Source organism: Notothenia rossii (genome assembly GCF_949606895.1).
Source record: "Notothenia rossii genome assembly, chromosome: 1".
NCBI classification, from domain to species: Eukaryota; Metazoa; Chordata; class Actinopteri; order Perciformes; family Nototheniidae; genus Notothenia; species Notothenia rossii.
The window spans coordinates 74,028,184-74,043,783 of NC_136912.1; the positions used below are offsets into that span (position 1 = coordinate 74,028,184).

Consider the following 15,600-nt stretch of genomic DNA (forward strand, 5'->3'; position numbering starts at 1 on the left):
CAAATCCTACAGTGCACCATTGGGATATGGTGAACGAGAGATTTGCGTCATGGATGTGCAGCCGACAAATCTGCAGCAACTGTGTGATGCGATCAGGTCAATATTGAGTGAAATCTCTGAGGAATGCTTCCAGTACCTTGTTTAATCTATGCCATGAAGACTTAACGCAGTTCTGAAAGCAGATGGGGGTCCAACCCATCCTAGCAAGGTGTACCTAATTAAGTGGCTCGTGAGTGTATTACTTAGCTCAATTTGTATTGTTAGTGTGTGTCTGTAGGAGTAAAGTCTAGACACATTCTTTGGATGTAAGCATTGGCTAATTAAACAGATCATGATTAAATGACATGATGATAATAAGGGTGATCACCAAAACCTTATACCAGGGGTGGGGAACCTCTGGCCCTCGAGGTAACTCGGATCTGAAGGTGACTGATAACTGCTAATGGCATTTACTTGAATACCAGACATAGTAAATGCAAAGCAGGATCATATAAAAAAAAAGGTAATAAACAAGCCATTCAATCGTAATACTCGTTTTAATACGTTGACATGCATATAACACAATAGACTTGTTAAGTCCTGTTCGTTGTCCTGTTTGTTGTCCTTATCACCGTCCTGTTAGTTTTCCTCATCACCGTCTTGTTCGTTGTCCTCATCACCGTCCTCATCACCGTCTTGTTCGTTGTCCTCATCACCGTCCTCATCACCGTCCTGTTCGTCGTCCTCATTACCGTCTTCAATGTCTTCCTCCATCATGAGAAAAGACGAGTCCGAGCCAATACAGCTGTAGGTGCTGGTGACTCTGCTCAGTTTCTGCTCCAGAAGATATTGATGGTGTAAAATACAGCAGTGCAGTCCCCTGTATCCCTCTTCTGTTATATCGCTTGGAGAAACTAAAATAAAAAGACAAAATGACAGTCTATGTAAGGCAACTTTTAATTAGCATTGATGTTGGTTCCATATAAGCAATTTGAATGTTTAACTCCGAGGCTGTATATCAGCTAAAAAGATTTGTGATTCAGAAAAAATGCAATCATTACAGATGCTATTCAGTGATAGACATTTGACACTGGGAGGGGGGCAGTGGCAAATATTATAAATCGGTATTTGTGGAACATACTTTGGTTCCTGATGTCGTCTTTTGTCTGATGAAGGAGGCGGTCCAGTTTGTCCAGTGCCTGCCTCAGATTTTGACAATGCTGGGTCATCTCCTTCACAATGATGACTTTCTCCTCTTCCATACGCCTGACCAGCATAACCTGGTCAAAAAGTCGCCTCTTTGTGCGCAGGTTCACCACTATAATGGAAAAAACACAAAATATAACAACCACAATGGTAAGGCTAATAAAACAAATAATATCAGTTTGTATTCAATCTTTTTTAATTAAATTGACCAAAACCTTAAAATCTGGTAAAAAAAAATTCAACCTCGCCGCTTGCTGAATTTTTTCAATTCTGTCTATGTTGGCAGAATTACATTCAGTATGTCTTGAGATTCAACATTAGTATGCAGTTCAGGGTGGTCAGGAAGGGTTTTACTGTTTCCATAGATATGCCTGTCCCAGTGAGACTAGACTATTAAGACTTGATAGGGCAACATCATACAGACCTTTCAATATAATTATTTTAAAATGATTTGTTGTGATCATGATGATTTGTGACACCTATGTTGATAGCTCTGTGTTACATTGGTGATTGTATTCTAGTACTTCAACTGAATTTATGGAATATCTAGGGCAAACAAAAACAAGTTGTTTCTTACCATCTCCTTGCGCCTCCCAGGGCAGAATGACATCCTCAGACAGACCGCATGCTGCTTCTGTGTCAACTTTCTCTGAACAGGCATCAATGGTGTTGTACTGCAGTATCCTCTCTCTGAGTTTCTTCTTGAGCTCTGTCAGTCTTCTCCGTTTGCGTTGCCTTGTTTGGTTGCTGTCTGTAAAGTAAAACAAAATACAAATAAACTAATATTAATAATACAAACAACAACAACAAGAAACAAATATTGTTTCTAGATAACGTAATAATAAATACCATTTTGTCGATAGAGGTCGTGTTTCTTTCTTCGGAGGGAATAAATAATTTCATCTATTTCTCTCTGGAGCTCCTCTTGGCTACTCTGGGCTCCATGTTTCTCTTGAAAACAGAAACAACAAGGTGTAATCATAAAACATGAAGCCAAATGTTTGGAAATATGGAACCAAATCTATACCACAGTGATCATATAACATACCAGTGGCTGCCCATTGCTTGACCTCCAACACCCACTGCTCCGTGTCCTCCAGGGAGATGTTCAGCTCTTGCTTGAGACTCTCAAGATTGTCCACTTCAGTTTGTGCTCTCTGTGTAGTCTGGTTAGAATGTTTAAAAGGAAAAAGTGAATATGAGTTCCAGTTGGTTGAGAAGGTTGTTTTTTACTGAATTCCTTTATGCACATTAACTGACCAGACAACAACATGAAATGCTAAACACCTTCTCTTCAAGGTTGGCAAGTATCACCTTAGTGTCCCTTTTTTTTCAAGATCAAGCAGGATTAACATTATTATTATTATTATTATTATCCAGAAATTCAGATGAATCAACCTATAGTGCTTTATTAAAAACAAACAGAACAGAGACTCTCTTGGCAGAACAGTGTGCCATGGCAGCACCATCATAATGAAATGATTGCAGAATACATTCAATTCAACAACATGTAGCTAAGGATGGTGTTAAATTACTACAACAACAAACTCGGATAGTCTTAATATACATTTTGAAATGCAGCATGGACGTCTTACTTTGACAAATCTCTTTGAGAGTGTCTTGTGGAGATTCTCCACCTTCCTGTGGTTCCATTGCATAGCCAGCACGGTTATCATATCTGCTCTAGCTGTAAACACAAAAACATGAAAATTCATATGAGCTTTACAATGTGGCACTACTTAAAACTATTTGTTTTCCTCTACCAACCTGATTTGGTCATGTGTTTTGTTGTCAGAGCTGCCCTTGAGAGGAAGCTGTTAACCTGTTCCACTTCCTCGCCGACAGTATTTCCAGCACCTTCCTGGCTTCTGCCACCCCACTTCACCTGCTCAGAATCATAAACAATGAGATCTAGCTATTTAGTTCAATATTATAATTTATTGTACTGTACATCTTTAGTTATCATCAGTGTCAGGAGCAATTTCAGAAAGTTAAAATGTTCTGATATTGAATTATGCTTTGAACTACAATGTCACAACTGCAGTTATTTGAAGCTCTATTCATTCATTATTTCTACAGTTCGGATATATTTACTAAAATAAACATAATGGGTTTTGGAAGCCTATCCTTGTGACAGTCTGTTTTGTAACAATTTTGTCAACATTTGTAACTATTACAATTATTCCACAGGCTTGAATAGAATATACTACATGATATTCTTATGTGCACTACAATTTCTAAAACATTTGAATCTAGTGACACAAATGTTTAACTTGCATACTGTACCTCGCATTTGCCTGTGTGGGCCTTGGCGTGCATTACAGAGAGAAAAGGTTTCATCTCTGTAAGTGGTTGGAGCTCAGGCAACTTTGCTGCCATCTTCTCCAAATAAGGCCAGTACCTGTAATGACAAAATCAATGAGCTTTTCCAGTTGCATGATGGCATAATAGTAAAAAGATAAACCAGGTCCTTAAAATTACCAGTACAATCCTTGTAACCAACATCAGCATTTATCCAAATGAATGTTTTTTTTGCTTTACATCTACTGGATGTGCAAGAATTAAATAGATAACACGTTTCCCACAAACACTTCCAATTTTGCAATAGTTATAACTACCTGCAGGCAACATCCATACAAAAGAATGTTGCATTCGCAACTTCAGCCAGCTCCTTCTGCAGGAACATTGGGTAGGCATATATTTCACCACGGTAGTGATTTAGGCCTTGTAGTAAGATGCCATGTCTGCACACAGCTATTTGCAGTCCTTCCTCATCCACCTTGGCCCTGGACTTGTGTGAGGTTTCTCTGCAAGCTGTGAATGTTGCCGGTCCACAAACATCACGACCACTTTTCTGAAATAGACACAATCTGTTACATTTAACCCTGTGCTAAGAAAAATAAATAAAGGGTTAAGGGATTGAGTAGATTCTTACAATCGTCATCTGGCTCCTGATTTTGTCGACAAAGGCAGACACTTTACTGTCCTGGGCAATGAACAGTCCATCAAATAGAGACGGTTCATCTGTCCTGCGAAATTCGAGAAAGACATTGTAAGCAACATTATCATACATACATAAGTTTGATTGTGTCCTCTATTTAAAGTGGCCAATTTGCTTTTGCCATAACATTTTCATAAATGTGGAAAAGGTCTTTGTGAATTTGATCTGTAATTCTGTGTAAAGTCTTTTGCCACCATTATTTAACATTAGTGAAAAGTTTACTGACTTCTTGTAAAAAGGTAAAAATAAAAGTACATCCTTTATATTGATGGGCATGGAATAGGGCAGAGGAAGGCATAGAAAAAGGTTCCTGGGCAATTTAATACATTTTTCATGAAGCGATTATATCCAAAACTGGTTCTTAGCTCCAACATATCCAACTAACGTCAACCATTTAACATTTTAAAGTTGAGTTAACTTTACAGGCGTCATATATAATAATGTTTATGAATTGGATTTATATAATTATGTGTAATTTCAAACCAACCATTGTTTTCTGATGGTCTACAAACTTTGGAAAAAGAAATTGCAGAGTTGGGGAAAGTTAGACATTTCAGCAAAGACATTCAGCTTAGTCAATAAAACAACAACTAAAATGAGAATATGATTTCACTGACCCTCTGGACTTCTTGAAGCGATAATGCTTTCTATTGCCATCTACAGCAATAGCCAGCATGTCAGGTGTGCATGCTGGGCATTTAAAGGGCTCCACCAGGCATAGATCTTCTTGTCTGTAATTACAGAAGGCAAACTCCCGAAAGACTCTGTGGAACATATCGCTACAGATTCTGCCTGTCTGGAAAAAAGAATGGTATTCATTTGGTTAATTAAAAGTTTGGTATTCAAAAATCTTGAAAACCACATTTTATTCTTACCCTTCCTGTGGAAAACGATCGATGTTCAAGCATTTTTATAAATACTTGCTGGGATAATGCTGGGCTGGCCAATTTCATTTGCTCGAATGATGTGAACACATCAAACTTAAAAATAATTTTGCAGCTGTCGGTTGCTGGCCAGTATTTGTATCCCAGCAAGTCACCTATGCTCGGGGACCATTTGGCGGAACAAATTGGGCAGCACACAGAAGGCAGACGAACGTTGTATGGACCTGAGAACAAATATAAATGTGCAATTTGACAGCTATCTATGCAATGTAGGACAAAAGTATAATAGTAATCCTGTATTTCTGCTTGATCGTCTTCTGGTGGCAACAAACCATTGAAGAATTTTTGTTCACGTTTCAACTGTCTTTGGGTCCATGTTGATGCAGTGGGTGTTTCTTCTGATGATGCAGGGACAGTGAGAGAACCCAACAGGTTTCTCAGTGTCTGAAGATGTTGATCTAAAATAACAAAATATAAAACAAATCATGGAATTTAGTTGAATTTAAAAAAGATATTCCATACATGGCTTTTCACTTTACAATGTATCATGAACAAAGCTATTACATACTACAAACAATTACCTACATTTCAAGTTGAAGGATAATTTAAGAATTCATTGTGCATACCAAGACTTGGGACCTGTAGAGGAATCTCATGTGTCTCCTCGACCTCTGGGGACTTCTGAGAGCTGGAAGGTTTAACTGCATAAAACAAAGTACGATGATATGGGAAACATTATTGAGGACCGACCAACGACATTAAAACTTAATGAAACACTAGAACTAGATTATATTTTACAGACCAGATCGATTCTTATTCCAATGTTGGGCTATAATGTTCCCATCCAGGTCCCTCTTCCTCCAGGAAACATTTGATCCTTGCGTTATTTTCTTTGGTATCTTCTGTATCTTCGGTTTCTTTGGTTTCTTTGGTATCTTAATATATAAATATATAAAAGAGATTATATATTTCCCTTAATTGTTGCACACACATCTTTGTAATGTGTGTGTCTGTTATCATTTGAGTAAATGTTATAATACATTTTTGGATAATGTTGTACTTGCCTTATTTGCCAACTCATCTGCGAGGGCATTCCCTATCTCTAGCCATTCATTCAGTTGCTTGGATGACATTTTTAAGTGAGGATAAAAAGGGCAACAACAAACAAAGGATGAACTGACATACAGGGAGGGAGAAAAACAAAACAAAAGACAAGAAAACGAGAGGGGTGAAAGAGAGTAGGAAGATGAATATGGCTCTGAAAAGAACCGTTGATTTTTTTATGATAATAGGCTACTTCATATAATTGAATTGATAGATGACCTGAAAAAAAACAAACAGATGAACTCAGATTAGCTGTGCTACCATGTAATTTAATTGTTGCTTCATAAATAAGCATTCGCCAAAATAAAACTACAGGCACCAAAATCAATCAAGTCCCAGGTAAATCAGTAATTACAGGGAAATATATTTCTCTTTTTAACTAGATGTGATGCTTTCACAAAACTTAAGTTGAATTAGCGAATGTTTAAAGTAGTAAAACAACTATGACCTGATGATATTCAAGTGTTGAACTTACCCTAACTATCATTAATGCAACATGTTAGGTGACATTTCGAAGAAAGAAAAAGTGTGTGCATTATAAAAAGCGCCATGTAAATGTCAACTATTATTATTATTATTATTAAAGTGCCATTTCCTTTCGCATTGTTTACGTTCATATCATGTCCTGGTCTGGTTAGCTGAATATACATACTTTTGCCATTGTTATGTGTTATGTCACGTGCTACCAAGGGTTTTGTTTTTAGGCAAGATTTTAGCTCCTTTTGTGCGAAGGAGAAAACTCTCCCTACAACTTGTTGTAGATGAACCTTCTTATATTGCAATACATATCCGTTAGCGCATATAAGCTAAGCGCTAAGCGCTAACCTTTACAGCCATGCTATTGCTAACAACATGCATTCGCCTATACTGCCTATGCCACGGGCCAGCCCTAAAACGTAAAACTGAAATATCGTGGTTAAACATGATTAGTAGAAAAACGACAGGATTAATTAAAAGCGTAAACAAATCAAATGAAATACAGAAATCAGATTTACCACTTGTAAAGCTCTGACGCTCTTTAATAATCCTTCTTCTTCTTCATCTTCTTCTTCATCTTCATCTTCATCTTCATCTTCTTGGCTCGTCGCACTTTTATTGATGCGCAAGGTTAAAGTTCACGGGATTACGATCGTGACAAAACGTGACAAAAGGTTGTAATAAACTGCTGCTAGAAATGAATAATGGGAAAGCTACGTGGCTATGGGTCGTAATATCGTGATCAACACTGCTTAAACAATCGACCTATTTGGTCGTTTTTTGTAGGAGGACAGGCTGCTCTTTTAATAACCCATTTTTTGAGGGAAGTGGTATCTTAACCCACAGTTTAAAGTTCTTTTAATAACCCATTTTTTGAGGGAAGTGGTATCTTAACCCACAGTGTAAAGTTCTTTTAATAACCCATTTTTTGAGGGAAGTGGTATCTTAATCCACAGGTTAAAGTCATTTATTAACCTATAAGAAGACTCCATTTATAAACCCAAATTTAGGGAGTTGTTTTCTAAAAAAAAAAAAATCTATATTTAAGGGATTTGTCTTTCTTTTTACCTCATGTGATACTGACACAGGGACCAAAACCTCTCAGAGAACAATAGAAAATGTCTGAAGGAGCCCTGAATTTCCTGATAACCTGTTGGTCACTACTAGTGTTAGGAGTAATAATCTACTTGTTCGCCCTGCTGTATGTACATTGTAACCTTTAAAATCATGGTTGAGTGACCCAGTGGTTCACCGCATTTTTTTTTTAATAACTTGGGGGTTAGAATAGACGTATACTGACACTAGAAGGGTTGGAGCTCACAGTATAACTATGTATGGTAACTGGAAATGGTTGGCAGGATTAGCCCTGGTTTCTACTGTGATTGTTACCATTATTTTAATCTTATGTGATTCCATTGACCACCCAGACTCCACTCCTCCGCCAAATGAATCCGTAACTAGAGTCAAACGGGGCCATTATGAGACAGTAGTTACCCCAATGTCTCCTAGACAAACCTTCACTCTCCATGCAGGTAGTGATGGAATAATACAACTCGACTTGTGCAAAATTGCCCCCTGCAGAAGCCTCGACCGTACCTATTCCTACCTAGCCAAATATGTCTGCTTAGCCCCTGCGGTATGTAACAAAACCGTCACAGATACGGTTAAAGGTGCTCCTTACATTTACAGAGGCAGTACATACAGGACCAAAGGCGACCCTGCTGTGTCCGTCACATACACATACGGGTGCACCTGCGAGTCCTGGTCCGGTGTCCTAGCAAATTCGGGTCCTGATGACTGGGGATACATGCCACCTTACCGATCGGCGGAAATCGTTAGATCCCTCAAACATAGAATGAAAGTGATTAGGAGAAACCCAAACGTCCCATGCGTTGTCAGGTTTTGTAATCCCGTACGCATAACGCTAAAAAATGTAGTGCTCTCCGACGCTGGACTTTATGTCCTCGCGGTACATGCAGGGGGGGGTTCGCCACAAGGCCTCTTCGAAATTAAAGTTAAACCTAAGGTGGAACGAAACCTTCCTCGGGCAGCATCTAATATTAAATACCTGTCTAAAATTACATGTACGGATAAATGCACGGGGGATTATAGCCAACTTCAACCTCTAGACGTCATCCAAATGGCCACAGGATACACAGATGACAACCTATGGTTAAAATGGGTTGCCCAAACAGCCCAAGAACAAATGGCCGGGGATTGTCTAGCCTGTGCTACGGCCCGCCCGCAATTAGCCACTGACCCTGCGCCCCTGTTTCCCACAGATACCTGGGGGTACAACTGTATGTTACAACTGACTAGGATGGCCAGCCCTCCTAACTGTACCACCCTAGCCAAAGTTTTCCCTCCAATTGATAATGACACTAGGACAGGCCCATTTACGCCTGACAAAGGCGCCGGTGGGTACACATGTTTTTCCATGGTTCAGAAATCCCCACGTTTTGACCTAGGAAATGTCTCTCCGGATTGGTGTAACCTCACCCTGTCTAGCACTAATATAGGACATTGGGCCAGAGCTGGGCTCTACTATTATTGTGGGGGTCACCGCCTGTTCACCCGTATTCCCGAACTATCTGTAGGATTGTGTGCTATGGTGCGCCTCCAGGCACCCCTAATGTTATTAGGCAAAAAACTGGGGCTCACGGACCCTAAAGACACACTTAATACCAACCTAATCACTCGACGTAGGAGACACGCGCTGTCCAAACGCCACGCCCCGGGCTCCTTCGATTTATCTGTCGACTCTCCCACCTACATCGATTCCATCGGAATCCCACGAGGGGTCCCTAACGACTACAAACTAGCTGATCAAATAGCTGCAGGGTTTGAAAGTTTGCCAATTATCTCTGCCTTCTTCCCTGTGACCCCTATCAAAAATGTAGAAAGGATTAACTATGTACATTACAACATACTCCGATTGGCCAATCTCACTAGGGACGCGGTAGAGGGCCTGGCTGAACAATTGGGTCCAACATCCCTTATGGCTGTGCAAAATAGGATGGCGTTGGATATGCTTCTTGCAGAGAAGGGTGGAGTTTGTGCAATGTTTGGGGAGATGTGCTGCACATTTATTCCCAATAACACGGCTCCAGACGGTTCCGTCACAAGGGCTTTGGAAGGCCTTCGCACCCTATCTAAAACTATGCATGAACAATCAGGGGTACAAAATTTCTTAGAGGAGTGGTTCGCTAACATGTTTGGTCAATGGAAAGGTTTAATAATGTCTCTCTTTATTTCTGTAGCTACTTTTGTGGCCATTTTAATAACATGTGGTTGTTGTTGTGTGCCATGCATCCGCTCCTTGTGTGTCAAACTTATCATTTCCACCATTGAAGGAAAAGCTGCTCCTCCCCCACTGTACCAAATGCCCTTGTTGGCATATGCGGAGGGAGAGGACGAGTATGATGATTCGGCAAACAAGGACACAATTTTTTAACATAGTTTGGTCTTTCTTAACTGTCATTGGAGGTTGTTTTCTGTTCCCAAAGGTTTAATGAAGGGGGACAGACACAGTATTAAAGAAGGACAGTAGTTTTGTTTCAAATGTCTTATGTGTGTTGGTCTCGTTAATGCGAGACCAAAAGGGGGAAATTGAAGGATTATTTGAATTATTTGAAGTATTAAAGTAACGGGGTATGACAGGAAAGTTAAATCTGGTATATTCATTTTGGTGTCACCTTATATATGTTCATGTGTGTTAAATTTGAAGGGACAATGTATCCTTTCCCTCCCCCAATATATTGAGGTGAAGTCTGTGTGTTTAGAGAGAGATGGGAGCAGGGGACACCCTTATTTGGGAAGAGGGCCAAGACGCTGGAATGTTTCCCTCGTAAAAGAAGGGTGCGCTTACACAGGCTTGAAGCAGATGTGTGGGTGTTTTCATTGAAGTAAATATAAGTGCTACATGATTACTGGTCAACTATACCTCTGTTCTTATTCTTTCATGTGTGGGTACTAAATGGCTACAAACATTGTGGAGAAATTAGCTTAAACATCTTTTATTACTCTATATGAAATGGAAGCAGTTTTTATGACAGGGACGAGAGAGGTGGGGGAGGGAGCGCATTCCGAGGAGTTTCAGCATATCAATTGTCAGGGAAATCGACTTGTTTTCAATAAGAGGTGTGTGGTTGGTTACTTTGTATTAATAATAACAGTATGTGTAAAGGAAGCTGGAAATATACAATGTGAAACCTTTTATTTGAAGTAAAGATGTGAACAATAGCTCAAACAAATGGAAAGGCTGTAAGACAAATGAGTGTGTTCTCTGTATTGGGCCGGTGTGAAGTTTGACTATTTGAAAAGCATCACTAATACTGCTTAAGAGCATAGGTAACGTGTTCCTCGTTATTATTGATATGAAAGTAATTAACATGTATTACGTATATTTAGCCAACTATAACAACTATATCTTAAAACATACTTTTAACTTGTGTGTGGTAACCTGAAGGGGGGAAGATGGACCCAGGGACAAAGGGCCATAAAAGGGGTGGGGGCTGGCTACAAGATGTGAACGGGGTTTCTTCTGCTGTGTCGCACTGATTGGGTACGACAGGCCATGTCTTGGTCTCTGCCAATAAGATGACCTCGGGGGGAAAGCCCGCACACACCCCCTCCTGTGTTTTTAGTATGAAACACTGTGTTTTCCCGGGGTTCACACTCTTTTTTTCTTCAGGCTGACCAGGAGGGTAGGACAGGAGTAGAGCAGGAAGTACTTCCTTTGTCTTTGTGTTTGTATGTGTATTTTGGGTTGTTACTGTATATCATTAAAGCAAGATTATTGTTTAACTTGTATTCTGGTGTTTCTTAATCCTTTCCTTCTCCCGAATTCACCCAGCTTATCAAACGACACGCGGAGACGAGGTTGGTTTTCAACATCCTCCAAATCTCCAACACACCCCACAGAGGTGTGACTACACGGCCAACCAACACATTTCTGGGCCTTGATATTGAGTTAGTCGTTTCAACAATCACTGTGCTCCCCACTGACAAAGGTGCTGATTCGGGCAATTATCCCCAGACAAGGTGTTCACAAAGTGGTTCAAGAGTAACACTCTGCCTCAACTTCACTATGCCGATCTTGTCAGGCAGGGGTCCCCCACGCCATTTCTCAGAGTTGGAGAGCAGGGACAAAAATTGGCAACAATCATCATCTGCAATGTCAACTGGTGTAGCCAGAAGTCTCCAATAATCGTCAGACTTTTTCATCAGATGTATGAGAATCTTGATAGCACTACTACCAACAATCATGTCGTCTGTTTGTCCATGGATGACAAATGTTGGGATGAGCAACTTGAACCCATAGATTGTCACCTCCAAATCATAGACTGCTGTTGGGTAGATATGGTGACCACCAGCACCAACAACAACAATGTCATCAGCAGGACTTCTCTTCAAATCAGGGCATTGCTGCAAGAGGCGTGCAACTGCAGCTTCGCTCAGAGAGCATGACATAGAGCCACTATCAATCATGGTTTTCAGTGGAACTCCACTTGCAGCACTAACATTTGTGTAGAACAAGGCAAGCTGTCGGATTTCTGAAATTTCTGCGTCATTTGGAAAATGACAGTCTTTCCAGACGGTGCAAAGGAACAAAGAGATTCATACAAAGACTCCAAGTCATAACTGTCACAGCTGGGAGGGTCACTATCATGATCCACACTGTCTTCCCTGAAGTGCGGACCCATTAGTTTTCCGACTGTGGGGGAGCCGCAGGCGGCACAGGACCAGGACAAGTAAGCCTAGAATCGTTTGGTGAGTGGCACTGAAAACAGAGTCTGTGGTCACGACAGTGGTTGAAAGTAGAGTGAGCAACGTCATGACAAACAGAGCAAGGCGTGTCATGCAGCCCTTCAATCCTGGGACGTCTTGGGCCAGACTGTCTGGCTGGACTCGACTGAACAGGCCTCTGCAGAAGCACCTTCTCCAGCATGCCAATAAGGTGTTCCAGGGTAGCAGAGTCTGTGGCGTGTGCTTGTGGTGCACCCTGTTCCCCGGTAGGTGGCATGTGTGGCATAGGGGTAGTGTGCTGTGTGTTCACCCTTACCTTCTCTTCAGTTACCTTACTCATCCTGGATGTCTTCACTGAGTGATACTCATCTAAGATGTCCTGAACTTCATGAGCAGTCCATTTGTCCATCGTCTTGGACCGAAATGTCATAGAAAGCTCAGGGGAGGGACAGTTCCTTATGAACATTCGAGTTACTTCTGTGCCAGGACTATCAAGCGTCTTGCCCTGCTCTCTAAGACGCTCAATGGCAAGGTCCACAGCACGGTGCAGCCTGAGCCAGTAGTCAAATGCATCCTCACCTTTCCCAGGCAGTGTGGTGTAAAAGTCTGCTAAAGGGAGCTGTGAGCATGGTGCAGAGTCAAAGTGCTTTCTTAGGAGACCATAGATAGCTTCAGGTTCACGTGTGATGTCTATGTCACTGTTTCTGGTACCAAACCTGACCACGTCTTTTGCTTTGCCTCTTAGATGGGTAAGGATCTCCTCAGCCTGTTCCTCAGGTCTCAGGTTGTTTTTCCTAATGAAATCCCTCATGAGTTCCTCCCACTCTCTGACTGAAGTGAAATCAGAGCTGTCTCCTTTAAAGCATGGGGGATCTTTTAGCTTTCTGTGGGATACAAGCTGCACGTGAGAGGCACCAAGCACGTTTGAAGTCGAAATGTCAACATTTACTGGTGAGGTGGCAGTATTGGTCAGAGGGGCACTAAGAGATGGGCTTAGTTGAGTCATAATGTTCTGTACTACTTTGTGACTAACCTGCTGAAGTACATCTCCCATCTGATTAGCAATCTCAGTAGCAAGGGCATCAGGGCTAGGAATAGCAGTGCTTGCATAACGAGGCTCATGTAAAATGCCTACAGAGGGGCTAAAAGAAGGGGCTACATCCCTACTGGCCAAAGTGAACCCTGGCGTACCCTGACTATCCCCCATTACAATACCACGCCCACAAACAGGGGTCTCAAACATAGGAGAACCCAACATTCCCCTCCCCCTGCCAAAACTAGTTCCCCCCAGATTAAAAGTCATCACGAAATAATAAAAATAAAATAATGTGTCAAAGAATAGATTTCAAAATACTGCTGCTGGTTTATGAAGAACTGAATGGTTTAGGCCCAAAATACATTTCTGATCTCCTGCTAAATTATGAACCATCCAGATCTCTCAGGTCTTCAGGGACTGGTCAGCTTTCTGTCCCCAGAGTCAGAACTAAACATGGAGAAGCAGCGTTCAGTTATTATGCTCCAAATATCTGGAACAAACTCCCAGAAACCTGCAGGTCCGCTGCAACTCTTACTACTTTTAAATCCAGGCTGAAGACTTTTCTTTTTGTCGCTGCTTTTAATTGAACTATTCATATCTTAGACTGCACTGTAACTTTTATCCATGTATTTTTTCTTTTAATGTTTGATTGGCTTTTCTTTTTAATGACTGATTTTAAATGCCATTTTCTTAATGTCTTTCATTTTTTGTAAAGCACTTTGAATTGCCTTGTGTTGAAAAGTGCTATATAAATAAACTTGCCTTGCCTTGCCTAATAAAGATTTCATGTGACACATAAAATGGATTTGTTGATGGGAATGTATGTGAATAAATTAACTCTAGGTTAACGGTACTCTTGCTATCACTACTCACCGACACTATAAACCTTGTCCCTCATGCTAGCCCTGACAACACCGGTAAGCACACATTCATCTAGGCAGCACTGTTTTACGTGTCCTGACTTGTAGTGGTTCTCTCCTATCTACACTCTTGTCATCTTTGTAAAACGATATCAGACTGGTAATTGACACAGCCATGACTTCTAGTTCAATTCAGTGTGGCTAAAATGAAAAGCTTTGTTAAAATATGCAAGCGCGCGAAAGTCAAAGTCAGCTTTATTGTCAAAAATTCTACATGTGTTATACATCCAGAAATATCGAAATATCGTTTCCCACAGTGTGACATGTATACATAAAACAAAACAAAAAGGGCCTAGATAAACGTGGTACACATTAAACAAAACAAAAAGAGCCTAGATAACCGGGGTATACAGTTTAAAATGTTAATATATTTAAAGTGTTCAAAGTGCATTTTCAGTGCAAGTCAGTTGAAACGATCTTAAGTTGGGGTGACGTTGAAGTCGTGCGACCCTGCTGCTGTACTGGCTTGTAGTTCGTCTATAGCATAGCGTTAGCATTTTGCTTCTAGCGACTAGATTTATGATTCAAAAATTATAAAAGTAGGGTTGACATGTGGAGATTATCCGGCTGAACAAAACGTGATCCCTCTCTTAAATGTGTGTCAACCACAGACCTTATTTCGAGCTATTTTCCAAAATCCTATGGAGAAATTGCATTGGTTTTTCAAGAAGGAACCGGAAGAAGTTTACTTCCGGGTTTTATGACGCGTCACTGCGGTTCTCTATGCAGTGCGCAATAGCTTAATGTGAGCGGGAGCTCAACGTGGGCGGAGCTTCACAGATGACGCGTTACATCCTGTTTCCGGGGTAGCAGTTCTGTTCTGTTAATCGTCAGAGTACGATGGAGGTAAGTATCCCTAAATAAATTAACTATTGGTTTTTCATGCGGTTTAAAATGTGTTGATTTTAAGTCTCACTTATTTGCTGTCAAATGTGCGCTGTCGCTACTAGTGTTACAATAGTTGTTATATGTTTCCACACGGACCCTGTTGAGGGGAACACACACCGGAGCAGGCATGCAGATGAAGCCAGGGTGTAAATGTTATGCTACGTTCTATGTAAAAGTTTAATTGTGTTAATTAAGTGTAAGCAGCTAAAAGTGCTTCAACCGTCCATTCTTGTAATATGAGGGGCAAGAATGAAACATGGTGGCAGCGGAAATTGGAAACTTGGAAGTAAGAGAGCAGTACAAAAGAAGAAAAAGAAAACAAACTTTTGCTGTGCAGCTAACCAGCTAGCCTGTAGC

The 15,600-nt window shown here is 40.8% G+C and overlaps 1 protein-coding gene and 1 long non-coding RNA gene across 5 annotated transcripts; both read right to left on the minus strand.

The window, feature by feature from the left end:
- Positions 1-518: 518 nt before the first annotated feature.
- On the minus strand, positions 519-5,289 carry LOC307039552 (uncharacterized protein). Of its 3 annotated transcripts, none has more exons than XM_079681694.1 (12): positions 5,062-5,289; positions 4,804-4,982; positions 4,121-4,214; positions 3,804-4,039; positions 3,472-3,586; positions 2,953-3,070; positions 2,781-2,872; positions 2,234-2,351; positions 2,035-2,136; positions 1,763-1,936; positions 1,121-1,297; positions 519-893 (listed from the first exon to the last, which is right to left on the minus strand). In XM_079681694.1, exons 1-12 carry the CDS (start codon positions 5,137-5,139, stop codon positions 619-621), a joined length of 1,758 nt encoding a protein of 585 aa, XP_079537820.1. In that variant the 5' UTR covers positions 5,140-5,289; the 3' UTR covers positions 519-618. The 3 variants fall into 3 exon arrangements, with proteins under 3 accessions (XP_079537820.1, XP_079537822.1, XP_079537821.1); XM_079681695.1 differs by having other exon boundaries at positions 781-919; XM_079681696.1 differs by lacking the exons at positions 4,804-4,982; positions 5,062-5,289 and adding an exon at positions 4,674-4,803 and having other exon boundaries at positions 520-893.
- A 128-nt stretch (positions 5,290-5,417) lies between these two features.
- LOC307039575 lies at positions 5,418-6,639 on the minus strand. Of its 2 annotated transcripts, XR_013808263.1 has the most exons (4): positions 6,135-6,639; positions 5,873-6,005; positions 5,697-5,771; positions 5,418-5,528 (listed from the first exon to the last, which is right to left on the minus strand). It is a non-coding gene; the product is annotated as an uncharacterized lncRNA (long non-coding RNA). The 2 variants fall into 2 exon arrangements; XR_013808264.1 differs by having other exon boundaries at positions 5,697-6,005.
- Positions 6,640-15,600: the final 8,961 nt, after the last annotated feature.

Excerpts from the sequence above, each read along its gene's own strand:
- LOC307039552 (XM_079681694.1), bottom strand. The coding sequence starts at position 5,139 with ATGAAATTGGCCAGCCCAGCATTATCCCAGCAAGTATTTATAAAAATG. Across the intron at positions 1,937-2,034 it reads CGACCTCTATCGACAAAATG|ACAGCAACCAAACAAGGCAA; the intron begins GTATTTATTATT and ends TTTACTTTACAG. Across the intron at positions 1,298-1,762 it reads CTGGGAGGCGCAAGGAGATG|TGGTGAACCTGCGCACAAAG; the intron begins GTAAGAAACAAC and ends TTTCCATTATAG.